This window comes from Ambystoma mexicanum, chromosome 5q, assembly GCF_040938575.1.
Source record: "Ambystoma mexicanum isolate Mex_15411 chromosome 5q, UKY_AmexF1_1, whole genome shotgun sequence".
Lineage (NCBI taxonomy): Eukaryota > Metazoa > Chordata > Amphibia > Caudata > Ambystomatidae > Ambystoma > Ambystoma mexicanum.
In genome coordinates, this window is record NC_090933.1 from 1,138,833,560 (window position 1) to 1,138,860,968 (window position 27,409).

The 27,409-nt window shown below is 48.6% G+C and overlaps 1 protein-coding gene across 6 annotated transcripts in view; it reads left to right on the forward strand.

Moving 5' to 3' along the window:
* The window catches only part of PHF20L1 (PHD finger protein 20 like 1), a 1,153,412-nt gene that overhangs the window by 152,329 nt on the left and 973,674 nt on the right, over positions 1-27,409 (forward strand). For all 6 annotated transcript variants that reach the window (XR_011278670.1, XM_069621650.1, XM_069621651.1 and 3 more), the window contains 2 exons: positions 1,878-1,966; positions 9,686-9,896. Coding sequence is in view for 5 of the 6 variants with exons in the window: in XM_069621650.1 (XP_069477751.1) it covers positions 1,878-1,966; positions 9,686-9,896 (300 nt within the window). In the remaining variant the exon portion in view is untranslated. The remainder of the gene's footprint in view (positions 1-1,877; positions 1,967-9,685; positions 9,897-27,409) is intronic.

The following is a 27,409-nucleotide window of genomic DNA, read 5'->3' on the forward strand; positions in this document are numbered from 1 at the left end:
GCTTGTACTTGACGTGAATTGGCTCTCAAAATCATTCTGGTTCAAGCGATGTGTAATCTGACCCAGTAGGTCAATATCACCTTTCCAGATCAAAATCACATCAATATAGCGAGCCCATAAGATTACGTGCTGGCTGTATTGATGGTCCGAGTAAACTTCCTTGTCTTCCAACATACCCATGAACAGGTTAGCAAGTGCGGGATGTATTTTGTACCCATAGCCACCCATTGACGTTGGTGATAAAATTTGCCATCAAACCTAAAGATGTTGAAATCAATTGTTGCTTGCAACGTTTCCTTCAGCATGTGTATTTGGTTGTAATGAGAAGCGCTGGTGTCCCTTAACACATAGTCAATAGTTTGAATGGCTTGTTGGTGCTTAATCGATGTATAAAGGACGTGCACGTCAAGTGTTGAAAGGATGTAATCTGACTGCCAACTGATTCGCCGTAGAATTGATAGTGTGTGGTATCTTTGATGTATGCTTTGAGTTTGGGTACTTCAGATCTGAGTAAATTATTGTACTCCGAGATGTTTTCTGTTGCCCAACCATTGCCGCTGACGATAGGTCTCCCCTCAGTAATACGTAGAAATGACTTATGGACCGTAGGCAAAAGATATACAGTAGGAATTCTTGGATGCTGTACAAATAGGCAGTTTTGTTCTTCATCTGTGATTAAGCCCTGTTTGTGCCAAATCAAGATCATCTTTTGTAACTGAGACCATTTTCTGTTTTGGATTTTCAGTAAGTATCTCATAGTAATCTGGTGTTGAAATATGCTGGTATACCATGGCTAAATAATCTTGACGGTTCATCACCACTATGTTGCCGCCTTTATCAGCCTCTTTGATTACTAGGTTAGTGTCTTGCCCAAGGTTGGCCAACGCCATCCTCTCGGTTTTGCTCAAATTCCAATGGATTCCTATACAAACTCTACTTTTGTCTTCCAAACGATGTATAACATTTAGGACCGATTTATAAAACGCATCAAGAACCTTCTCTGGTGCCAATAGTGGCACAAATTTAGATATGGGCTGAAGTTCTAAATCAGTCATGGACCCCGGACCCACATTGAGCTCTTGTAATGTGTGCGTTATCTCGTATGTCGGTAGCTCGTCCAGCGTTCTGAGTTAAGTGTATATTCTCAATTTCCCGACTTAACATACAACACCCACCGGCCCTCCCTCTTTGCTGTGATTCAGCTCAATACCCTTCCACTTCTTTCTTTGGTCTCCCTTGGGGGTCCCACGCTTCATACTCTGTTGTTCCCCTCTACAGCCATGCTCCCACACCAAAGGACTCTTTGCCACATTGCCCCCCCCCCCACACTCTTCTGTGTGCCTGCCTGCTCCACCAAACCCACTCCACCCCATAATCTCCTTACTACTTCCTCCGTGGCAACTCGTTTGTCTCTCTTCACGCCGCGTACGGAGTCATAGAAAGTGAGGATGGATTGGATGAATCATCTTCACTGAATGAGTAGAACCATAAATCTACTTATGGACACCTACTTAGGGGGTCACACTTGTTTGGTGATGGGAAAGGGTGGGGTGCATTTAATGTTACTCCATTGTTGTCCAAGTGTCATGTTGGTGCATAGTTTCTGTAGCCCTAGCTGATGTAAGCTGCATCAGTTAATGTTACAAAGTATTTGTTTTCCTCTGCCACACTCTGGTCTACATTTTAGTACAAGGCAATCTTGAATGATTCAACTGTTGAACTTGCTATGTGCTCTAATATGACTAAGGAACTTTATACTGTACAGTTCATAATAGTCCTTGTTTCTTTTGTCTGTTTCAAATGGGAATCTGTCTGTGAAATACTTGTAACAGTGATAGGTTTGGTGTGTTTTAGTCATTATCCAATTTGATCTTTAGGTACTTACACAGTACAGTTCTATGATGGAGTTATTCGTTGTCTAAAGAGAATGCATATCAAATCCATGCCAGATGATGCCCGAGGTCAGGTAAGGAAAGATGGCAATTTTATCATTGAGTATGTTATTTTTATTTCCATTAAATTTGTATTACGTATCGTGCTTTCTTGTGTTTTAGGCTTTTGATTCCCACTTCTATTATGAGAACCTTTAGGTGCAAAAACATATCTAGAAATTATATTAAAACGTAATGCACCTTTGAAATCTGCGCTCAGATACCTAAGGGTTCGTAGCGCTATATAAAATGCCAAATTAAATGCCAAATTATTAAGAGGTTAAGCTAGACTAGTTGAGGGAATTGGTGTTGGTACAGAATCCAGTTTTTGGGATTCACTTTTCTAACTTCGACTCTATACTAAACTAGGGTAGTAGTACATTTGTAGGCTTTAAAAGCATCCTATTTGGTGTCTGAGGTGAATCCGATCACCCCAAACGTGTGTAGGTGAGTGGGCCAGTGGCACCTGTGTAATCTACTTTTGGCGTTGCCATGTTTGTAGCCTTTTACTGCCTCAGTAGCCCATTAATTGGTGGTAATTTGGTAACTAATGCATTTTAGAAGTCTATCAAACCCTCTGATTTGTTTTTTCCTTTTTTGATGGTGTGAGGGATGATGGTTGTGTCCTGCCTAAATAGGCTTTGTGTCAATGCCTTTTTCCTTTTCAATTGGTTTGGGGTCTACCAGACTCCGCATTCCACATATATGGGGGTTTGCTTGAGTGTAAGGCAGTTTGGCTTTCCAGCACTGATTGGCTATTATTGGAAGTGTTGTACAAGCCTGATGCATTGTGACATTGTGGATTGGCTTTTATTGGAACGGTCTTCCTTGCTGGTTACATTGTGCATAATTAGTTTTACGAGGTTTAACTGCCTGTGAGTATGGTGATTGTTTTGTTTGTCTCTATGCCTTGTCTTAAATAAAGATTACATTTTTCATAAAATTATTTCTGATGCTTGTTAATCTGCTTCGAATCACATGCCATGCATATGGTCTGACATCCAGTGGTAACCGCGGAGTATTGCATCTTGCCTTTCGGGGACCGAAAGGGGACGTCTGCATAGGCGTGGCTGTAACACTATCCCTATCGTGACGTGTAGTGTACCCAAAATCCCTCACGCGCCAAGGTCCTTCAGATTGTTTTTTTCCGCCCAGATAACTGGTCGCCCTATAGCAGACCTTTTACATAAGAGACATTGTTTATCTTAAACCGACCTGTCAGTTATTTCCCCTTTAAGTCACTTCAACGGCAGGAACAACTTCACGAACACTGCAGGGGATTTGTCTATGGCAGTGGATTTCAGCACCCAAGATCCGGCGGCTGAAGCATCCATGTGGCCGGGCCCTCTGGCGAGCCTTCACAGTAGGGAGAGTGGGGTCAGGGTCGCCATATCTTCGTTATACGCCCCCCCCCCTCTTTGCCCTCTAGGTCTGGTCATCTTTGTTTACACCCTTTGCTATGGAAAGGACTCCATTTAGGTTCTACACTAAGTGTAGAGTCAGATACCCCTGGAAGCACAAGCACAGAACGTGTAATTCTTGTCTCCCCTTAGATAACGACGAGAGGCGGTGTGCGGCTTGTACTTCGGCCTAAGACCCTTAAGGAGCGCTGTGTAAAGCGGTGGGCCCCGTGCGGTATGTCACCGGCAGAACCCTCTTTACCCCACCGCCACACTTGCTGAAAGTGACGGGGGCACCTCTGATGACCAAATCAGTTGTGGTAGTTATAGACCTCGAGGCGGACACTTCTAGGTCCGCCACGCCCGTCCCCGACCCTTCAAGGCCTGAAGCTAGTCTCGCTGTAGGGATAACACCTGGCGACGGGGGCGTACAAAGAACGCATCAAACTAAACCTCCAACCCCTCCACCTTTTTCGACGGGTATGTTGAAAAAGGTGAATGCGCCAACAGGGCTGTCGAAAATTTCAGCGAATTTCTCTGATCGTTCAAATCAGCAGCCTTCCCCGCATCCGCAACAGCGTTTTGCGACTGAGCATTCCAAAACAAAAAAGGGCGGAACCCCTAAATCAGGTTTACATGTCGAAGCGCAGACTTTCGACGGTCCCTAAAGGCCCTGTAGACCCAAAATCTACAACTAGGCTTCAAGGCGAGAAACCTACCGCTAGGCACTCTAACGCTGCGGTAGGTGGTAAATCTACTGAGACTTTCGGACCCACTAACTCGCGCCAATTTGCCGGTGATTGAACACAGTATTGCAAGAATTATTTCGGCGGTTGGTCTGATAACTACTACGTCGAACATGGGGCAGGCCGCGGGCAAATCTATAGATACGCCATGGTGCCCCGATTCTCGCGAGACCTACGAGGACAGTCGGGAGCCTCTTTCCAACACCCTGATTGACAAATTTCAGCACCAAGGGGTGGATGACGTTTTTCCACCCGTAGGCACTTCTGGTTCCTCTAAGTGGACAAGGGAGAAATTTGAAGGGTGCATGGAACCTTCCTTCCTGCAGGGCTACAATGAGGACCAGGCAGATGCCACGGACAATTGGGAAGAAACCCAGCAAGTGGGGACGGACCCATGGACGCTCTCCCATCAAGATCAGGACACTGATATTCTGTGCCTGGATTCTCCTCTGTCCACCCCGGCTCGCCAGGCCTCGCCTGTAGACAACCAAATGGCCTTCAATGCCATTTTAAGGAAGGCAGCAGATCACTTCCAAATCACTACTCAAGAAGCGGTTCCCAAGCAGGACTTTGTGGAGGACATTCTCAAGGAGAAACCCCCCCTCAAGCCAGGCCATTCCCCCCCCGGAATTCTGTTAAAAATAATTTGTCCCCTCCCTGGTGTCGCCATCTCAAACCCGGGCAGTGAACCCAAGAGTGGAAAAGCTATTTAGGCCAGCTCCTTCGGACCCTTAATACATTAAAGGGCACGCCATCCCCAACTCCCTGGTACTGACTACAACCCAGAAATGGGCAGCAGTACCACTTGCTACGGGGGAGGCGCCTCCGGATAGAGAATTCAAGAGGTTGTATGCCTTAGGTAAGCGGGTTACTTCGGCTGCTGCATATACCGCACGCATAGCGAATAACACTACGCTGCTGGCGAGTTATGCAGACGCTCAATTGAACCTAGTACAGCAAGGTCTCCAGGAAGTCCCAGAACCCGTCTGATCCAGGCTTCGCACCATTGTGGCCGAAGGCAGACAAGTAAACCAGAATGTAATAAAGAACACTCTGGACACTGCTGAGACAGCAGGCAGGTATCTGGCCCAGGGCACTTTACTTAAGCGGCATGCTTGGCTTCATAACTCAGGTTTCAAGCCTGAGACACAGGCTGGTCGATGATGCCCTGGAAACGGCCAAAAAAAGAGCATGAGAAGTCCCTGGAACAGATTACTCAAAAACCTTCCCCCCCCAAATGGGAGATAGTTCTCGTCCGTCCTTTCGAGGGCAGTCCCGTGCAAGTTAGAACAACTATAGCACGGGAATCTTTAATGCTGGACAAACATCAGGAAGCCCGCATACTACCCACCAAGGGGTCAGCGACGTGGCAAAGCCAAAGGTAGAGGCCCTAGTCTTAGAGGAGCCGCAGCCTCTGGTCAGAAATATCAGATCCAGGTTCCCCCCCCCCATGTCGCCCCGGTCGGGGAGCGCTTAATATCTTTCCTCACGGCATGGGAGGGGATAACTTCAGACCAGTGGGTCATAAAGACGGTCGCCCACGGGTACTGCGTGGAATTCTCCCGACCTCCACAGATCAGACAACCGTGCTCACGGCGCCTCTCACCGGACCATCTGGAGATCCTGAATCAAGAGGTGGAAGCACTGCTGGGAAAGTATGCCATAAAAGCCGTCCCTATTCTTCAGGTAAACAAGTGTATTTATTCAGTGTACTTCCTTGTACCCAAAAAGGACCTCACCATGCGCCCTGTTTTAGACCTGCACCCAGCAAACCAGTTCATACAACCTCGAAGGTTTTGCATGGTAACGCTACAGGAGGTGATCTCACTGTTGAAACAAGGGGACTACATGGCAACATTGGACATGAAAGATGCATACTTTCATATTTCAATGTTGCCAGTGCACAGGAAATATCTAAGGCTCATGATAGAGGACAGGCATTACCAATTCAAGGTACTCCCCTTCGGCATTGCTTCGGCGCCAAGGTTGTTTACAAAGGTCCTGGCAGTAGCAGCAGCACACCTGTGCAGACTGTCCGTCCCGGTTAACCCTCGCCTCGACGACTGGCTCATAACCGGTGACTCGTACGACACATGTTTTTTGAACACCCAAAAGACCGTAGACTTTCTGTTCGGTCTGGGTTTCTCTATCAACGAGAAAAAATCCAGTCTAGTCCCCAGTCAAAACCATTTCTGGGAGTTCTAATCCGGACGAAATACTGTCTCGTCTTCCCCTCCAACGAGAGGGTTCAGAACATGCTTTTTCAGATCCCTCAATATGTAGCCAGTTGGGAGGTGACGGTGCGCAAAGACATGCGCTTGCTAGGAATGATGGCGTCATGCATATACTTGGTTACCCACGTGCGGCTGCGCATGCGTTTCATGCAAGAGTGGCTCAACAGCCGGTGGTGTCAAGCCAGCGGACAATGGGAATGTCTGGTAGTTGTCTCGCCAGCCCTCGTTCTCTCTGCATTGGTGGTCAAGGGTAAACCTCTTGAAGGGGAAAACCTTCACCACCCCTGCAGTGGAAGCCACTCTCACGACAGACACATCTCTCACAGGGTTGGGAGGGGGGTTCACCTGCTTGAGCAGACAGCGCATGGAGTGTGGTCCCCACAAGTAGCATCCAACCATATAAATTTAATGGAGCTATTGGCGGTGTTCAAGGCATTAAAGACCTTTCAGATGCAACTTCAAGGGAAGACAGTGCTGATTCTAACAGACAGCACTACAGCCATGTATTACCTGAATAATCAGGGGGGCACTCCCTCTCCAGGGCTATCCAAGCTGTCCCAAAACATTTGGATGTGGGCTCTCAAACACAAGATGTTTCTGTTGTCCCAATATGTTCCAAGGGAACTTAATCTTCTGGCAGACGTGCTCAGCAGAGATTTCCCTCTGCCCATAGAATACGAATGGCGTCTGCATGAAGACAGTGTCCACTGTCTTTGCAGAATGGGGATTCCCAGATATCGACCTGTTTGCGACTCAGGAGAACGCCCAATGCCAAGACTACGCCTCCAGGTACCCCCAGAACAGCTCCAAGGGGAACGGTCTCTGGATAACATCGTCAGGGAAATTTGTCTACGCTTTTCCCTTCGACTCCCCTTCTCAACAAGATGGTGCACAAGATGCACCAGGAATCATTTACCAGGATTCTGGTGGCCCTCATGTGGGCCCGCCAAACCTGGTTCGCTCATCTAATGGAAATGTCCCTCTCCCCACCACTAAAACTACCCTGCCCGTACAACTTGTTCTCAGGACAGGGGCGGGGGGGGGGGGGTGAGGAGAGACCCTACACCCATGCCCACAAACTCTGAATTTAGCAGCCTGGCTCCTGAGGTCATAGAGTTTGGACACCTACGGCTCCCTCAGAGGTGCATGGACATACTCAGGGAAGCTAGAAAACGGAACACCCGTTATTGCTATGCCAGTAAATGGAAACATTTTGTTGTCTGGTGTAATACCAAGGGCGTCAATCCCATTGATTGCTCACCCACACACATTGTGCTGTACCTAACCCATTTATTGGACACACGGTTGTTCTTCAATTCCCTAAAGGTTCACCTGGCTGCTCTTTCAGCCTACACCACATCACAACAAAAGGTGTTGTGGTGGAAGATACCGGTGATTAAGGCCTTTATGGAAGGGGTTAAGAGGATTTATCCTCCCATTGCTCACCCAGCTCCTGGATGGAATCTAAATGTGGTTTTAACCAGGCTCATGGGATCTCCCTTTGAGCCAATGCATAAAGCAAGTCTAAAAGACCTTACTTATAAGACGACCTTCCTAGTGGCTATCACTTCTGTCAGAAGAGTTAGCGAACTTCTCGCCCTTTCTGTTCTAGACCCCTTTGTTACAGTCCACACGGATAAGGTAGTTCTGCGCTCTCATCCCAGATTTGCGCCTACATTCATCTCGAAGTTCCATGTGAACCAATCGATTGAACTACCTACCTTTTTCCAGAATCCCACTATCATGGCCGAAAGAAGCCTACACACATTAGATGTGCGCAGGGCAGTCATGTTCTACCTGGAAAGAACTAAACCATTGAGTAAAACAAGCCAATTTTACGTTTCAGTTGCAGCAGGTAGAGGGGGATCCTGTCTATAAATCAGCTATCTCAGCTATCTCAAGGTGGATTGTCAAATGTATCACTGTTTCTCTCTTGCTAAGAGAACTGCCCTTCAAGCCTAGACCACATTCTACTTGGGGCACTGGGGCATTCATTGCAAATGTTCCCCTAGAGTCCATTTGTAAAATGGCAACCTGGAGTTCTGTACACACCTTTACAAATCACTATTGCCTAGACACTCATTCTAGGTCTAATTCTCAGGTGAGACAAGCAGTACTAAGACATCTTTTCTCCACCGTTCCTTCTCACAACCCACCTCCAACTCTGGGTACTGCTCGCTAGTCTATGCACAGCATGTGATTCTAAGCAGATTAACAAGCATCGGAAGACATGCATTACTTACTGTAATAGCATTTCTGATGATTGTATCTGCTTAGATTCCCATGCGCCCTCCCGACCTCCACGCTCGGGGTGGAAGGAACATAGACGTCTTACTATTTTCTCTCTTCATGTACTCACTCACAATAGCCTTGGGCTCCCTCGGGGCAGAAAAAATACTATTGGAGGGGCCGCGGCGCGTGAGGCAAGTGAGGGATTTTGGGTACACTACATGTCACGATAGGGATAGTGTTACAGACACGCCTATGCCGACGTCTCCTTTCGGTCCCCGAAAGACAAGATGCAATACTCTGTGGTTACCACTGGGCGTCGGACCATATGCACAGAATGTGAATCTAAGCAGATACCGTATGCATGTCATAGTGTGAATAGTCTCATTTGTTGTAAATGAAACCAGTACTGTACCTTTTTAACCACTCCATTCGCCCTCTTGAGTTAGACCTGGCTTACTCTGCCACGACTACCTCTTAAAGAGCTAGCTCAAAGCAATCCCCTTAGGATTCTTTGTGTGGAGTGGCAGGTAGTCGGGGAGACTGCCCATAGGAGTTGGCATGGCCATGGGTGGGGTAAATAACCAACACCAACACTGTGTCCCTCAGGCTAAACTGTTCTCCCAAATAGTTTTGGTTTTTATGTGGTGGTTAAGCGTTGCTAATAGACGAAACAAAAAATTGTCGGCCCATCATAAAAACGACCAAATAAATCGACCACAAATGTAGGAGTCTTACAAAGCAGCCAACATGCATTGGCTCTGTCAGATTAAGATGCTTGTAAGACTATTGAGAGATTGTCAGTGTGACATCTGTTGCTTGAAAAGCAAACTAGTCTGCCTAAGTGCTAATGTTTTCAGAAATAATTCATCAAGGCGGGCATCCTACCAGTTGCCCATCATATCAATTAAGCTCAGCCTTCTCTTTCCCCAACTCTTACTAGCCCCCAAATATATATATATATTCATTATTCTAGGTTGTTTTTTTATAGTTTCAGGATTAGTTGCATCATTGTAGTATATAGTCAAGAATGCAGACTTGGTGTAGGATGCCTGTGCCTCTTCTTGATGATGATTTTAAAAAATGTGTATTAAATGAATAGTACTTAAATGCGCTAATTATAAATACTGTTATTTTCTCTAAAGGATTGGATAGCATTGGTTAAAGCCGCAGCTGCAGCCGTAGCCCTCAAAGGTAAAGCAGGTGGTAAACCTCGGACAAGTGCAAACAGCAATAAAGACAAAGAAGAAAAGAAATGTTTGAAAGTTTCTTTACTGAAAGAGGAATCCAATGTATCTAAAACATTGGCTGAAGTTATGAAAAAAGAAGAGCAGCCTACATCCAGTGGAATCATGGGTATGCTATGTGCCACAATCCCTTTTGTGATCTAGTATGCTGGGGAAACATTTCGTTCAGTCAGATATTTTTGGTAGACGAGAATGCAGTTCTGTTTGGACCCATCAAACGATATGACTACCACCACAAAATTGCACCGCTAGTTACCCTTGATCAAGTAAACAGTATTGGACAGGGCAATTGGCTTACATGGATTTGTGAAGTAGTAAAGTGAATTTTGTAGTTCTATGGAACTACAGGGATAACCCCCCCCCCCCCCCCCGTAACCCTGTTTTTCATCCCCTTGTGTTGGTTGTCTAGTCCCCATTTACTATCACCTCCTCTCCAAACCTCTTTCACTAAAGTCTGGCGTCAACCTAATTGGCCTATTGGACAAGGCCAGGGGCCATAGGATTACTACACTGTTGATGGACGCAGTGCAATTATTGGCTGACGTATATGGTGTTAGGATAGAACTCCATTTTTGGGATCCTGCAGTCACATTTTATAATGGGACACCTAAACATTTTGTTTTTTCATATTGGTATTCTTGGCTATTTGACCTGACAATTTTGGTTGCAGGGCTCCTACTAAAGACATGTGCCACTGCAACTCTTTTTGATGTAATATCCTATGGTAGTTAGGAAAGAGATTTTCTCTTTGCACATTTCCCTCCATAGTTTTCCCTCATTCGTGTTTATTAATTTTATTTTATTTTTTATCCTGACCCAACATTTTGAAGTGAATTAATCCTTCAGCTTCACTTTCCTTTTGCTCATTAGTTATAGGGAAACTAACTAGTTCTTCAGACTCGGTACTGGGAAAAGTTGTTTCCCTTATTGAATTATTGTAGTTTAAATTGCACACCACCTTGCAGTTGAGTGGGCATCATTTTGTATCTCCCTAATATTTGATACTTGGGATTTTTGGTTATTAACTGTGCCTAAAGATGAACTGGTGGCAGCAGTTACTTTTTTGCTGCTTTTGCTCCTATTTTTCATATGCACACAAGCATTTACCATGAATGGCTACTAAATATGACTAGTGCTCCAAAATGGCCGTGCCACTAGATTTTCACACTTCCTTTGGCCATAATGTAGTTTGACCTTCTTCCTGTCTTCTGAAGTCAGGAAATCCCATTCAGGTACATCAGCAGACAAACGACAGGGAGGTGTCAAACTCCTCCTCTGCTTCCTGGCCTCAGACACACTGGAGCCTTGGCGGGCACACAAAGGGTTCCTGCCAAAGACAAAACTCTCATCCAGACCTCCCCCCTCCCAAGATGGTAGAAGTGCTAAAAGTTAGGGAGAATGTTCATTTGTTTGCTAAATTCCTCTCACCTTAGAGACCCCCAGCTTTTTTGCTGTACTTGAGGCTTTTTAATTTTAACTCCCGAGTGAGTGGGACCTTTTTCTCACTCATGAGTTTTTCCCTGATTCTGATTTTATATTTTCACTATTGTTGGGGTCTAACAAACTCCATAGTTACCAGCTTTTTGTATAGTGACACACATCACCCTCTGTGCAGTGTCACTGAGAAATCATTTGGATTTCTCATAAGGTTTAAATACCTTTTCTTGGGTGAACTACTGTTCCGAAGAATAGTAAGGTGAAATTGATCTTAGTTACCTTCTTACTTGGTAGGTCCAGCACACACCATTTTATGTGCAGTGCTGGGGCGTTACCTAGTAGCCCCTTATCCTAGTTTCTGATGTAAAAATGTTTGTTACCCTCACTGCTTTAAATGGCTGGTGGCAGAGGTTTACTTTTTACTACTAGTGTGCGTTTTTACCACAGGATGAACCCTCAGCTGCAGTACAGCATCCATGGGTGATCATTTTGTCAAAATGGCCCCAGTCTTTTTTTCGCCATGTTCTGTTTCTGAGATCGATCTTTGCTTTTACTGTGCTTTGGGACAGATTTGAGCCCTTTGTGTGTTTTTGCCTTTGGCAGGCTTCAACCTTAAAGCCCGCCCCTGCTCCAGTGTGTCTGGAAGGGAAGGAAGTGAGGCAGGATCCCGAAACACCCCTATCTTGTCTTTAGGTATGCCTGCACGAAACCAGTCCTGGTTGGCTGGCCATCTGAAGGACAGCCACCCTGCTGTGATTGACCGCCTAGGCTGTGAATGAATGGGACACGCTCATAACCACAGGAAGAAATTCCGAAGAAGAAATAGTGAAGAGAAGCCCGCTGCAACCTCCTGGAACTCTGAATTGCCCAGTGAAGCCCTGCTGCTGTGCTGACCTCCTTTTTCAATCAACAGAGAAGCTCCGGACGGGACAACTTCTTCCCTTGGGTTAGTGGGACCAAGTAACGCTGAGACAAAGTCCACTTTGGCGCAGTCCCTGACTTGCTGTGCCTCCAGTACTGCAGAAGCCCAATGCCAGGGGTCAAGTGTCCATAACAGAGTGCAACATCTGCCGTAGAACGAATCCGGCCAAAGGCTCCTGGAGCCTCCTAAGGACTCTCCAGAAGCAGGAAAGCCCGATCCGGAGTACCCTCCCCAGAGTGGACCGAGGGAGCAGGGAAAGTACAACCGTAGATATTAGTTCTGCATCAGTGCTGTTTGCGAGGCGCTGCAACTGTGAAGAGCCTCTGAGTGTTACGCTCCCCTGGTATCCACAGGGACGCCACCCAGCTGGGTTACTCGCTGGTATGCTTTTCAGCTTTTCCCTGATGTGGTCTGTGGGGAAGGTTCTGCCTGAAAATACAGGAGGACTGTGTTCAAGACTGACCGACTGGGGTAAGTATCTTCCCTCCACCCCCGTATGCTTTGTTCCTCTGGCGCCCTCTCCTATACCTTATGGTAGAATTAGGCGTGCTCTCAGTCATGCCTTCTTTGCAGGGGCGCGTTGTCTTTCATGGGCGAGTGCGGTCCAGTTACTTCACTGACGCCGGACCGTTTAGTATTGTTCAGGTAGGTCTTATTGCTGTTCTTTAGTTTTGTTGCTATCCTGCATGCCTTTCTTTGTTTAAAATGTCTTTTTTTTTCTCCCTTAGGTATGCAGAGCTTCAGCGCGGCGAACTGGCTTGGTTGAGCCCCGCTGGTAAATGATGGCGCATTAAGAGCGCTATAATGCGGTAAGTAAGCGCTATAAACAGCGCTTCAAAGTCTTGCCTTTGCTAACCTGTGTTTTCATTCCTTGTAGGTCGCGGTGTTCTTCAGCGCGAGTGGAATGTCAGGAGTGGTGCCAGCCGAGAGGCGACCAGCCAGGTAAGCCTTTTGAGCAGTTCGTAATTTGTAAATGTCTCTTGCCTCGATCTTCCTCTTTCGGGTCGTTCTGTCCGGGAGGCGTGCAGATTCGAGGAAGCTGTTCTCAGTAGCTGCGAGTATTTAAAGATGAAGACTGCAGGTAAGATGCTGCTAATGATGTTCCTTTTGTCTCCTTGCAGGTTCTGCTTCTCTGTGGTTCGAGGGAATAGCTGGACACGGTGAGCGTCAAGTTGCAAGCTGCAAATTAACACGAAGCATGTTCTGCAGTCAGGGTGTGGTTTAGATAGCTCAGGTAAAGTACTGCCAGGGAAAGTAGTTCAGGCCTGGCACACCCAAAACACTAGACCGCATAGCTTAGTTCTTAGGAACCAAGCTTTGTGGATGCCTCCATGTTGGCTGACAATACAATAAAGTAGTTCCCAAGCACATTGTTGTTCATGGTATATAGGACTGGCCCCATGAGTGCTTTTGAAGAGGATGCCAGGCTCTAGAGGCCCGAGTCCTGACTCCACCTAGCCAATGGGTTTGCCAGAGGGGGTTTTGGGCGAGGGTCGTGACACTGAGTCGAAGAAAACCCATAGCTGCTGAAGCCTTTCCCGAGGATTGCCGCAGGGGCCCTTCAGATGTCCTCCCTCTTGTCCCCACGACTGAGGCTCAGTAACCAGGTTCTGCTTCGCTGTAGAAAGATGGAATCCAGCTGGACCACTTACTTCAAATTAAACATACTTTTTGGCCTTGGGGTACTTACCTTCTTGCCTTAAGTCGTGCTTTCTCACTTGAGATTTGCACTTGCTTAACTTGCTCCCCTTTTACAGGCTGTTAAGTATTTTCATTTTATTGCTAAATTCCCCCCACCTAAGAGACCCCCAGCTCTTTTGCTAGATTTAGAACTTTTTAATTTTAACTCCTGAGTGAGTGGGGCCGTTTTCACACACATGTTTTTTCCTGATTTGGATCTTTCTCCAGCATGGGGTCTGGCATGGATTCACATGCTCGTGAATATTCCCAGTCAGGCTGGGAATCCTCGGTAAAGAAAAAATCAGTTTAAGTTTCGGTTCTGAACTCTTTCTCCTAATAAGCAATCGCTGCTCTCTGGGTTATACTGCCCCAACCAATGACTGCCCTCTACCTAAGCCCCTCCTCTGGCAGCCGTCTTCAGATTTTTACCGCACGGTCAAGTGTTGGGAGTCCTTTTGCTGTAGCTCTCAAGCTTTTACTGCGTTTTTCAAAGAGTTTACACATTTTGTCGGTCCAACGAGCCTCAAGCTCCACCGTTTCTACTTCCGATCAACAGGGACCAGTTTCGGATATTCCTACGCCCCTCAAGGGCGAATTTTCATCGAGTTTCGCTTCTTGGCAGATTCTGGAAGATCTTTGAGGCCTACCTCGCGTGGACATGGCCCAGGACAAAGGAAACGCGACACCCGGATCCAAGCTTTTCAGGAGCTGTCCTGGATGCAGATTACAAAATGTCTTCAAGGAAGATGAGCACTCTCGGTGCCTCTACTGCCTTCACGACAAATCTCACATGGAAAAGGACTGTGCGTTTTGTAAGAATGTCCGAACGGACAATGGGGGATCGTCTTACTCGACTCACCAACTGGCTGGAGGGGAAGAACCCAGCAGCAGGTGAGAAGAGGTCCGAGCGGTCTTAAGACTTTTGAAGGTGCTCCGGCGACAGGGGCCCAACAGAAGGCAAAGCACCGCGGGCACTGGGAGCGCAGATGGGTCGGGCTCTTTGGCTGCCAGGCAGGGCGCAATGTCACCGACGCCATCAACCACGAGCCAACGCTCTGGCTCGGGGGGAAGGAAGTCGGAGAACACAGGTAAACTTCGGGAGAAGTCCCGGTCGATCCGACGGTGGCAGCCGAGGGGGAGCGAGACAGCGAACCCCACCCCTCCCATCCCCCTCCTCCCCCCAAGTTGAAGGCCTCAGGCGTGGCAAAGACGCGAAGGCCCTGATTTACCCGGCTAATGCCTCGATCGAGGGAGTTGTGGTGTCCCTGGTTAAGCCTGCGGAGGCTATCACATTGGAGACTACCTCCGGGCCTAGAGTTTCCCTGCCACCATGCAGGGGAATCCTCTTTTCAGCCTATCGATTAAGACCCCCCCCCCACCCCCCATTGGAACCCCTGGGTGGAGAAAGAGGAGGGGGGCATGGTAGAAATTACAGACACAGATACCACCTCTGAAGATGAGCTGGCTGGCGTCGCAAAGATCCTGGACAAGAAGTTTGAGGAGGTCCATTCCTACGGGAGGCATCCCGACGAGGCGGATGAAGAAAGCGACGGTGGTGCAAACGAGGAGCCGCGGACCGTGGAGAAGGAGCCTACTCCCCAACCGTCACTCCCGTCGCAACCGGTGCCTATGCCTTGTATACGGAGAGAAGGACAATGTGCCCCTTTCCCCCAGCGGACGAGCCCGGACCGTCTGGAAGCCCACCAAGCAAGCGGAGGCGAACCCCCCCTAGCCCCACCACCCTCCTCCTCCTTTCCTGCCTTCACAGCCTTCACCTCCTTCCCCTCCACCGAGGGATGAGACGGGAATGGCGACGGGACAACTACGGTGGTGACGACAGAATAGATCTCCCATCACCACCTGCTCAGGCCACCCCCGCCTCCTGCTTCCCCCCCCCCCCCCCCCCAACGAATTTGGCTCCTTCCTTGCCATGCTCGCCAGGGCATCTGAGCTCTTCCAGCTCTGCCCCGAAGAACAGAAGGAGGGTTTCCTCTACCAGCGGCGGGAGGCTAAGAGGAAGACTGTTCTCGCAGTCCTGTTACTGGACGACATCTGGGACGAGGGGCTGGTGCTCCTGAAGAACCCGTCCACGGCCCCTTCTAAGAGACCGGTACGAAAAGTAGTACTGGGTCCCGGACTCCGCCCCTATGTGCCTCAGGGCACAGCTGTTCCCGGATACAGTGGTCTCCGCTGCGGCCAAGAAGAAAGTGACAGGGGCGACGGCTGCAACTTCAACATCCCCGCCAGACGGCAAGGGGAAGAAGCTGGACGCCATGGGACGACGGGTCCTCTCGTCGGCTACTATTAAAGTGGCCAACGTCCTCGCGATCGTGGCACGCTACGACCGGGAGCTGTGGTTCAAGATCGCTCCCCTGCTGGACTTCCTCCCGGACGACAAGAGGGCTGAGGCCCTAGAAATCCTACAGGAAGGCGAGGTGGCTTCGGACCACGCCATTACGATGGCCACGGACATCGCCGACACCGGCTTTCGTCAGATGGGGAACAGCGTTTGCCTTCGCCGGAACATGACAGCGGCCCCTGTGCCCCCCCCCTCCACCCCCCCCAGTCAAACTGCCGACGGACATGGATTTTTTCACCAGAGGAGGAGGCATCATCCACCACCACGACTGGGGTCGCTGAACCTGCAGGTCTGGCTCCTGCAGCACTAGAGGTGCTGTGTGTCACAATAAAAAAGGTGATGCATCTGGAGTTGGTTAGACTCCAAAACCAAACGAAAGTGTCCAAATCAGATAAAAATACACAAGAGTGAGAAAAAGGTCACTCACTCCAGGATAAAAAATAAAAGTCCTAAAGTCAACAAATAGCTGGGGTTTCTAAGGTAGTAGAGAATTAGCACAGAAATTAGTTTTTTCCCAAACATGTGGCATGAGGGAAACTTACAGTGGTCCCTTTTTGGACCTCTGCTGGCTGTTTGGATGGGGCAAATCTTTACCTTTGATGGGCTTGGCTTCCAGGTTTTCAGATAAGAGGACTCCTGCAGCCATTTCTTCAGATAAGCGTTGGAGTCAAGTATACTGTATAGACTAGCAGTCGACTGAAGATCTGTGGACGAGTCCTGAAGAGGTAGTTGATGCGTTTGGCCTGGTAAAGGCTGGCCTACCTTATCTGCAAAGACTGAGTGGTACTTCAATGCTTGGACTGGTGAGACCACCCAGTCTCGACATATTCTTGAGGATCCAGCTGGCCGAGTCTTCGGACGTGTCCCAGGACCACCAGGTGTACTAACCAACTCTCTAGTGGGCTACCTTGCTAGAACCGTCGCCATTCCTCATTTTGCGCTGGACCTTCGGTAGTGCCCAGCTTCTGGTGCAAGTCACCTATCTGCCTAATTTCAGCATTTCCGCTTCAAGGCATCCTGCTCTGGAAGGTCTTCAATCGCGACTGGATGGGCACCTACTGTCTGTGTGCGGTAGCCATCGCTCGAAAGCTGTATCTGAAAGATGAGAACATACATTTACTAACCAGTAACTTTGTTGAAGATCTTCTGGAACATTTCACCGGCACAAGAACTCTGACTACAACTAACCCTTTTCCTAAGAAAAAGCTTTGACTGTTGGGCAGAAGGCCTCACTCATAGGGGATTGGACTTATAAGTTAGGGTATATTTCTTGTGACTTGGTTCCATTCTATTACATCACAAACTACTTTTTGTTGAATAAGTTATTGAATGCATTGCTAAGAACCCCATGTTGACTGTATATATGTTTTATAATAGATGGTGTAATATCACCTGCTTGTTTCAATTTCTAATGTGTGTTTTGAGAAATCCATTTTAACACCTTTCTCACCAACCTACCCTCTCAGGTCCAACTGGGGTCTTTCCCTCTCTCTCTACTTGTGGTGTTCCCATGGATCTAACCTCTCTCCCTGGTACCTCTTGCCCACTGCATCGCAACTTTCTACTCCAATTTTCAATGCTAAGTGGATGATCCTTTGCTCTTTCAGGCTGCCCTCAGCCACCTCTGCTTCTCTCATACCAGACCATCTGGCCGCATTTCAGGATTGGTGTGCTGCCAATGATCTCTGCATTAATGCCAGTAAGACTGAGATCCTCCTCATTGGGACACCTTCTCCCTCCTTTCCTCTCTGGCGACCCACTCTGGGCTCTCTTCCTGCTCCTTCATGTGAGGCGAAGAAACTTGGTGTCATCTTCAACTCCTCCTTCTCTCCTCACATGTCTGTCGTCTCTTTAGAAGTCAGACTATCAGCTGCACCTCCTCAGAGGTTTCTTCCTTTTCTCACTTCCACACCCAGAAGCTCACTGTCGCCAGACCTCTGATCCTCTCTAGGCTGGACTATTGTAACAGCCTCTTTATAAATCTTCCTGCCTTTACTCTTCGACCTTTACAATATATCCAGAACAGGAATGCAAGACTTGGCCATGGTCTCAAGCCCAGGGATTGTATCTCTCCAGCTATGAAATATCTTCACTGGCTCCCCGTGGATGCAAGGATCAACTTCAAGACCCTCTGCATCATCCACAAGGCTTTCTGGGGCCTGGGACCGTGCTACCTCCAACATTCTCTTCCAAAGGATCTTCCTTTCAAATGGATTGTGTCCTCCAATGCATTCCACATCTTTGACATGTAATGTCCACAGCTGTGCACTTTGGAAACCTTTTTCCGGCAGAGGGCGTCCTGCGTCAATGGCGTCGGGTCCATGTCCCTCGAAGGCCTCCGTCGAGGGCGACGTCACAGGATGTTATAAATAGGATGCACGGCGCCCGTAGCCTCAGTTCAGTTTTTTCCGTGAACGTGTTAACTTTGTGAGACTCAGCGCACCTTGTGTGTTTTCTTAGTAGAAGATGTCTTTTCTCTTCTACCCTCCCGACTCCGCGGTCTGGCATTAAGACTTGCCGGGACCGCAAGTCGAAGATGTCGCTCACCAACCCCCACTGCATTTGTTTGTGGTGCCTGGGCGAGTCGCACAACACCGACAACTGCTCGAAATTCCAGTCGCTGACTGCTCCAGGTAGGTAGGGGCTCGAAGCCTGTTAAGTCCTGTGCTTCAAAGTCCAAGGGGGTTTCCACTGACGACTCTCCACGTCGGAAGGATTCCCGGGGATCTCGGTCCCGGAGTGGTTACCGCCACTCATCTTCCTCGTCCCGGCACTCGAGGAAGCGCCCTCACCGGTCGCCTTCCCCGTCCTCCTCGGAGGATGCTGCCTCGAAGGTTTTGTGCCCTACGAATTCCTCGACTCCGAAGGAATGGGCAGCTTTAAGAAATTCATGATGTCGGTTTTTTTTTTTTTCTTCATTCGCAGGACACTGGTCCGGTCGCGCCTTCTAACGAAGCCGGCCAAGATCGGTCTCGTTCCCTGGCTCGCACGCCTTCAGGCGCGGGTTCGCGACGCGACCCATCGGGAGCCGTCGAGGTCCTGTACGGACAAGGAATGGAAAGGTCGCAAAAGACATGTCTCTAGGTCTCGGTCCTCGTACCCAGTGAGACTGCATCAACCTATTGAGGGCTCGGGGCCAGCGTCGACTCGTTCGGCGCTGTGTCCATCCCATTCGGACATAGACGCCTTGCCGTCGTATAGGCCCATGGCACCATCGGCACCTGTGTTGACGCTGAAGCCTTCGGTGATCACGACGTCGAGGTTGTCGACGCTCACGATGTCGAAACCTTCGCCGCTATCGGAGCCTTCGGGAATTTTTTCTCAATTTGCCATTGGAGTACCTGGATATACCCAATTGTATTTAGAAGCTGTGACCATTTGCACTAGAAGTGTACCCAACTGCATTTAGAAGCTGTGACCATTTGCACTAGAAGTGTACCCAATTGCATTTAGAAGCTGTGACCATTTGCATTAGAAGTGTACCCAATTGCATTTAGAAGTCTGCGCCCAATAGCCTCTCTGAGAAAGTGGAATTTAGAAGCGTACCCAATTGCCTCTCTGAGAAAGTGGAATTTAGAAGTGTACCCAATTGCATTGAGAAGCTGCACCCAATGGCCTCTCTGAGAAAGTGGAATTTAGAAGTGTACCCAATTGTATTTCGAAGCTGTGACCATTTGCACTAGAAGTGTACCCAACTGCATTTAGAAGCTGTGACCATTTGCATTAGAAGTGTACCCAATTGCATTTAGAAATTGCACCCAATAGCCTCTCTGAGAAAGTGGAATTTAGAAGTGTACCCAATTGCATTTAGAAATTGCACCCGATAGCCTCTCTGAGAAAGTGGAATTTAGAAGTGTACCCAATTGCATTTAGAAATTGCACCCAATAGCCTCTCTGAGAAAGTGGAATTTAGAAGTGTACCCAATTGCATTTAGAAATTGCACCCGATAGCCTCTCTGAGAAAGTGGAATTTAGAAGTATACCCAATTGCATTTAGAAGCTGTGACCATTTGCATTAGAAGTGTACCCAATTGAATTTAGAAGGTATGACCATTTACATTAGAAGTGTACCCAATTGCATTTAGAAGCTGTGACCATTTACATTAGAAGTGTACCCAATTGCATGGTATTATGCCTCGGAATGCATGGATCCTTTAAAATAGCATACCCCATATCACACCCCACGCTTACTCTCTCCTTACACCACCACTCAACTAGAACACAGAGAAACTATGACACCATTCGGTATAACTGTTCTCATATCAACATCTGCCGTTCACTCCCCATCACTCTTTGTAATCATTGCTGGTCTCGCACCCCCAGCCAGGCGTTCTCCTCAGGCCTAACGCCGCCACTCTGTCTGAATAACTCCGGCCAGATCGAACACATACTCCTGACCGATCAGCCACCACACCTACCGCTAGGAAGCAGCTACCACAGGAATTTCGCACCAGCTGCACACATACCAGATGCGCACACGCACCTTTGGACTCTCTTCTCCCTCTACTGACCATAACTTCGGTTCCCAAGGGCGTTCAACCTACCAGCGCCTTTATACCATACCAATGGTATATAAGGCGCTATATAAGTGCAAAATAACAGAACATAACATATCATGGATCCTCCAAGGAAGGCTACGTCTAAGTCTGTGAGGCCGGTTTTGGCCTCCAGGCCCTCTTCTGTCCCCAGACCTGGGTTTCAACTCCCTCTGAATGATATTTATGAAGAGGAGGAAAGGTCTAGGGTTGAGGAACCTGGTGACTTGATGATCCATTTTTTTCTGGAGACAGTCAGTTGGAGGAGTTAAAGCAGACCCTCCATGATACAAGTGGGCTGGACATTTCCCCGAAGTGGAATTTGGTAGACCTCAGCCTGGGGCTGATGCAGAGCCTTCTTATAGGAGACTCATGGCACGAGTCTTGGAGTATCTGGGCTGGTCTAGTCCTCCTGAAGACTTTGTGCAGGATGATCTGACGGACATCTTGGATCAAGGTCTGTCCTCTGACCCAGTTTTGCCATTTCATCTTATCTTGCAGAAAAGGGTGGCAGCTGCTTGGCAGTCCCCGGAATCTCTTCCGGCTGTTAAGTCTTTGACCAAGAAATACTGCCCTTCCGTTAGCGACCCCAGCTATCTATCTACTCACCCCACTCCTGAGAGTTTGGTGGTTCAGGCAGCTACGGCCACCTCGAAACAGGCGGCATACTCTACCATCCCTCCGGATAGGGACGACAAGCGCTTCGACGGTTGGGCCCGGAAGGCATTTCCTGCTGGGGGCATGGCCCTGAAATCGGCCAACTACACGTGTGCCTTGGCAAGGTTTTCACACACACTGTGGAATTGTTTCTTTGGTGGCTGAGCATATTCCTGAGTGGGAAGAAAGGGATGGGTTCCTTGCTCTCGTGCAGGACGGCAAGGATGCCATATGTGAATTCCTTCAGTCGGGTTTGGATACGGCCGACCGTGTTAGCCAATCCATGGCTGCGAGCACCGTTATACGCAGATTTGCGTGGTTGCGGAAGTCTGGGTTTGCTCCGGATGTACAGGCCCGTTTTCTTAACATGCCCTTTGATGGCGCACATTTGTTTGGCATCAAGGCTGACGAGAGCCTTGAGAAGTTGCAGACCTCAAAAGCTGCAGCAAAATCTTTAAGAGCCGCGGTGCGTTAACCTCTGCCTTTTCATCCTGGTGAACAGCCGTGGAGGGGAGGTTCCTTTCCTTACTACTCCTTTGGTAAAACGAGAAGGGACACCAGTCAAAGGGGTCAGCAAAAGAGTACCCATGGTGGTCGGGGAATTGGTGGTGCCAATGCCGCTCGGGCAGCTGACTCTTTGCTTTCAGGCACTGCCGCAGCCGCTTCCAAACCGTCGTGAGGCCATGTCCCATGGTTCGCTGGTAGGGGGGCGGACTGTCTCAGCATCTCGAAGAATGGCGTGCCATTACTTCAGATGCGTGGGTTCAGGATACCATTGCCTACGCCTACTGCCTTCCCTTCCTTCAGCGGCCTCACGACAATCCACCAAGGAAACTCTTTGAAGCTTCCGGATCCGCTCCTTGCGCAGGAAGTTTTGAGCCTGCTGGAGAAAGGTGCTATAGAACTGGTGCCTGTAGCGGAGAGGAACAAGGGATGGTATTACCCTTATTTTTTTTATCCCAAAGAAAGACGGGGGATTGAGACCCATCATGGACTTGCATTGGTTGAACAAACTTCTCAGGAAGGACAAGTTCAAGATGGTCCCTCTTTCTCAAGTCCTCCAGGCCCTTCAACTTCAGGATTGGTTGGTCTCTGGACCTCAAGGATGCTTACTTCCATGTGCCGATCCATCCCATGCACAGGAAGTATCTGAGGTTTGCGGCTGGCGACTCGCACTTTCAGTTTCGAGTCTTGCTGTTCGGATTGATCTCCGCCCCACGGTCTTCACCAAGCTCATGGTGGTGGTGGTGGCAGCGTACCTCAGGCGAGGGAGATTCACATCAACCCCTACCTGGATGACTGGCTGATCCGGGCGCGCTCTCCCGAGCTAGCATTGGATCATCTGTCACCTGCCGCACCCTTCACAGGCTGGGCTTCTCCCTGAATTTCAAGAAGTTGCACCTGATACCTTCCAAACAGCTCCAGTACATCAGGGCTGTGTTGGACACGTCCTTGGAAGTGTCCGCCTCCCAAGGTAAGGGCTCATCACATTGTGCAGATGGTGGGCAAGTTTCAACATGCCCACAGTCTCCTGGCTTCCGAATTCTTAAGGTTGCTCGGCCTCATGGCATCCTACATTTTTCTGGTGCCAGAGGCCAGGCTGCGGATGAGATCCCTGCAGTGGGCACTCAAGATGCAGTGGTCGCAGTTCTACAGAAAGATGTTGGATCCTGTTCAGATTCCACCCTCGGTCTCCCAGGATCTTATCTGGTGGGCCAACAAAGGGAACCTGATGATGGGGGGGACGGGAGGAACAGTTTTGGCAACCGTGGCTGGAGGTGACTGTAGTGACGGATGCTTCCCTCACAGGATGGGGCGCTCATGCCAATGACTTGACCGCCAGCGGTCGTTGGTCTCCGTCGGAGTTCACTCCACATCAATTTGTTAGAGCTGAGGGCTATCGGGCTAGCCCTGAAGGCGTTTCTGCCCTCTGTTCGGGGGAGTAGGGGAGGAGAGTGTCCTGATCATGACGGACAACACAGTAGCCATGCATTACCTCAACAAAAAGGGGGCGGGGGCATTAGGGTCACTTCCGTTGTGCAGAGAGGCAATGCAGCTCTGGTTCTGGGCCATCCAGCAGGAAATTTCAATCTCGGCAGTTCACCTGGCCGGAGATGACAATGCGGCGGACGGTCTGAGTGGGAGTTGGCTCGGCAAGTTCTTCAGAAGATCTTCGCCCTTTGGGGAACCCCACAAGTGGATCTCTTCGCAACCAGTGTCAACCGGAAGTGCGAGAGATTCTGCTCAATGGAATTTCCTCCAAGAGTAGCCTTAGGAGACGTGTTTGTGGTGGATTGGTCATTCCCACTGCTGTACGCGTTTCCTCCAGTCCCCATCATTCCTCAAGTGTTGCAGAGGTTACCGAGGTTCGGTTCCCACATGATCCTCATTGCTCCGGATTGGGCCAGCAGAGCGTGGGAGCCGGCCTTCTGAAAATGCCCATCTGCTCTCCACAACGTCTTCCCCACCGAGAGGATCTGCTCTCGCACGGGAGGAGTGGGAGGGGTGGATCTGGTTCTCCATCCAGAGGACCAGTCTCTCTCAACCTTCACGCTTGGTATCTGAAAGGTTGCGGTATAAGGATTGGGACCTCCCGGATGACATTATGGAGGTGCTGCTTTCGGCCTGGCGGCCTGCAACAAGATCCCAGTACCATTGGCGTAAGTTGTGCGACTGGTACAGAGATCCCAATGTTGATCCTTTTCAGTGCTCCATTCCTATGGTTTTGTCTTTCTTACTTTCTTTAGCCCACAGGGGCCTTCAAATAGGTACCATTAAAGGGTTACCTGCTGGTGTTGTCTTATCTTTAAGCGCTCGTCTGAAGAATGTTTTTATTTTAAGATTGGGTTTGAAATTTCTCATGGGTGCTCTGTTTGTACCTATGCACTCTTGTCCTTCAAGACTGTGTTCTTGGTTGCGGTTACTTCTGCTCGCAGAGTGAGCGAATTGCTGGCACTTCATCTTAGCCACCTTTTACTGTGTTTCACAAGGACAGGGTTGCACTGAGTATGTCCCTCCTTTCTACCCAGGGTAGTTTCTGAATACCATTTGAGTCAAAAGGTGGTTCTTCCATTTTTCTACCCTCCTCCTCCTCCTGGTAAGGAAGAGGAGCGACTCCATCGGTTGGATCCTAGGAGAGCTTTGAGCTTTTACATTTCTAGGATGTCCAGGGTCAGAGTGGACGATCAACTCTTTGTAGGATATGCTGGACACCGATTGGCCCAGGCTGTTACCAAACGGACCTTGTCCAGGTGGATTATCCTCACCCTTACAAAATGTTATCGATTGGCGGGTAAGGACCCTCCTGATGGGTTGAGAGCTCATTCCACTAGGGGCGTGGCTACTTCCACCGCCCTCCAGCGGGGTGTTCCTATTAGGAATATTTGTGATGCCGCTACAAGGGCTTCCATCCACACCTTTGTGAACCATTATTCCCTGGATACAATCCATGGTCAGGATATGGCCTTTGGGATGGCGGTTCTTTATTCCGCAATCTGATTGGGTACTCTAAATGTTTTCCTCCTCCATTTACTGGTTCTGCTTTGGAAGTCTGTCAAAGATGTGTAATGCGTTGGACACAATCCATTCGAAGAACAAGTTACTTACCAACTGGAAACATTCTTTCAACTGGAGGTTCCTCCAACACATTCCATATCGCCCTCCGAGCCTGCCCCTCAGGAGAATTTCCTATGCGATTGTAGCTTCCGTTTTCCGTAAGGCTAAGTGCAGTCCAGCAGGCATCAGACTGGTGCGACACGTTCTGGGGGAATAAACTTAAACTGAGGCTACGGGCGCTGTGCGTCCTATTTATAACATCCTGTGACGTCACCCTCAACGGAGGCTTTGGAGGGACATGGACCCGATGCCATCGACACAGGACCCCCTCTGCCGAAAAAGTTTCTGAAGTGCACAGCTGTGGACATTACATGTCAAAGATGTGGAATGCATTGGAGGAATTCCAGTTGAAAGAACGTTACTACTTGGTAAGTAACTTGTTCTTCTCGAGCACTCCGCTCATCCACCTCCTGAGGGTCAGATGCTTCTCCAAGCAGAGAATCGAGGGCAGATCTTTCTCCGTGGCTAGGGCCTCCGTCTGGAACAGCCTCCCTGCCGCTCTCAAACTTGAGCAGGACCATCTCCGGTTCTGGAAGCAACTCAAGATCTTCCTCTTCGCTTCTGCTTTCTCTCTTCCTCTCCCCTGATGACCCGACTGTTCTACACACTGGTAACCTGGCCAAACTCCATATGCATCATCTTTTAGTATTGTGACACACAGCACCCTCAGTGCAGTGTCAGAGAAGTCCTTTGGATTTCTCCTAGGTTTAAATACCTTTTCTTGTATAAACTACTGTTTTCTAAGAGTAGCAAAGTGAAATTGACTTTACTTACATTTTTCTCTTTGTAGACCCAGCACACATCTTAAATAGAGTGCTGGATGGGTTACTTAGTACCCCCTTTGTCTACCTTCTCATGTAACATTTCTATGTTACCTTTGCTACATTTAACGGCTGGTGGCAGTGGTTTACTTGTTCCTACCATTGTGCGTTTTTACCGCAGGCTGCATTCGCAGCTTCATTATTGCACCCACGGGTGCCCATTTTGTCAAAATGGACGGATTTCTTTCTTTTTTTTTCTTTTTTGCCACATCTTGTTCGAAAGGTCCTTTTTGTGATTTACTTTGCTTGCCAAACCAGGTTTGTTCCCTTTGTTAGTTTAGTCTTTGGCGGGATTCACTGGTGAAGCCCGCCTCTGGCTCCAGCGTGTCTGGCAGAGCAGGAAGCGAGGGAGGTTAACAAAACTCCCTCGCTTAGTTTCCTTGGTTACATGAAGGCACCCAAAGGTTATTGGATTGCTAGTTGTCCTTTGAGGACAGCCACCCTGCTGTGAGTGACAGCTAGGCTGCAAATGAATGGGAAAAACTTGCATAAAAGGCGAGGTCTTTTGCAAGGAAGGCAGTCGACCAATGGACGAAGGAACCGAAGAAGAAACTAAGAAAAGCTTGCTGGACTGTTGGTTCGCCCGGTGAAGCCCTGCTGCGATGCGGAAACTCTGAATTTCTAATGGACTAGAGAAGCCTGGAAAGGACGACTTCTCACTGTCAGGCAAGATTGTATGCAGTACCCTTTGGGTGAACTACCATAACCTTGACCTCATGGCAATAGGGACCCAACCTTTGGTAGAAGTCTGAACTACACAAGTTGGTAGGGTGGTCGATCAGCCAGGCTTATCTCAAGCGGGGTCAATGTGAGCAGTAAGGTTGTGACAGTTTCACAATACAGTTATCCAAATAAACACTTGTACTCAAGGTTTCTTGATAAAACAATGATAAATTTATTTCACAGTTGGTTATATAAGCCCTCAGAAAGGGAGCAAAACATGTAACACTTAAATATACTTCAAAACACACTCTTGGTTTCTCTAAATCAGTTATCCATTGGGGATGGCACACAGACGCTTCCTACAGAGCAATACTGAGTTTGGTGAAAAAGATAGAATGGAGGAATAAAACAAAGGTAACAAATAATTCTTAGACAGGCAAGTACTTTTAAACACCTTCCAAAGTCTGAGGTAAGGAGGAGTCTCTCAGGGAGCCAGGACAGCCAATGTAAATTGCACAATGTCAAGGGGAGTTGAAGATCTTCTTTGCAGGTAGGCAAACTTCTTGCACAAAGTTTTTAGAAATGCTTGTAGAAAATAGAACACTTGAAGGGCCACAAGCTGTGAGGCTTGTGAGGGCAAAGCTTTAGCAATTCTGCAAGGTAACCGAGAGGTCTCAACTGAGAGCAAGTATGGCTACACATGAAGAGGTGAATTCTTAGACTTTACAGTACCTCTGGTTAGAAGAAATGGTTCCAGCTGGCTTCTGTTCTTTACAGCTCTGCAGATCCTGTTTCTGAGCCTCAGTCGTGGGGACAAGAGGGAGGACTCTTGCTCTGCAATGGGACGGTCAGCAGCAGCAATGGGCAAAATTCAATTCAGCAGTTCTTCAGTGTTTCAGTTCCTTGCGTCTGACAGCAAATAGTAACACTGCG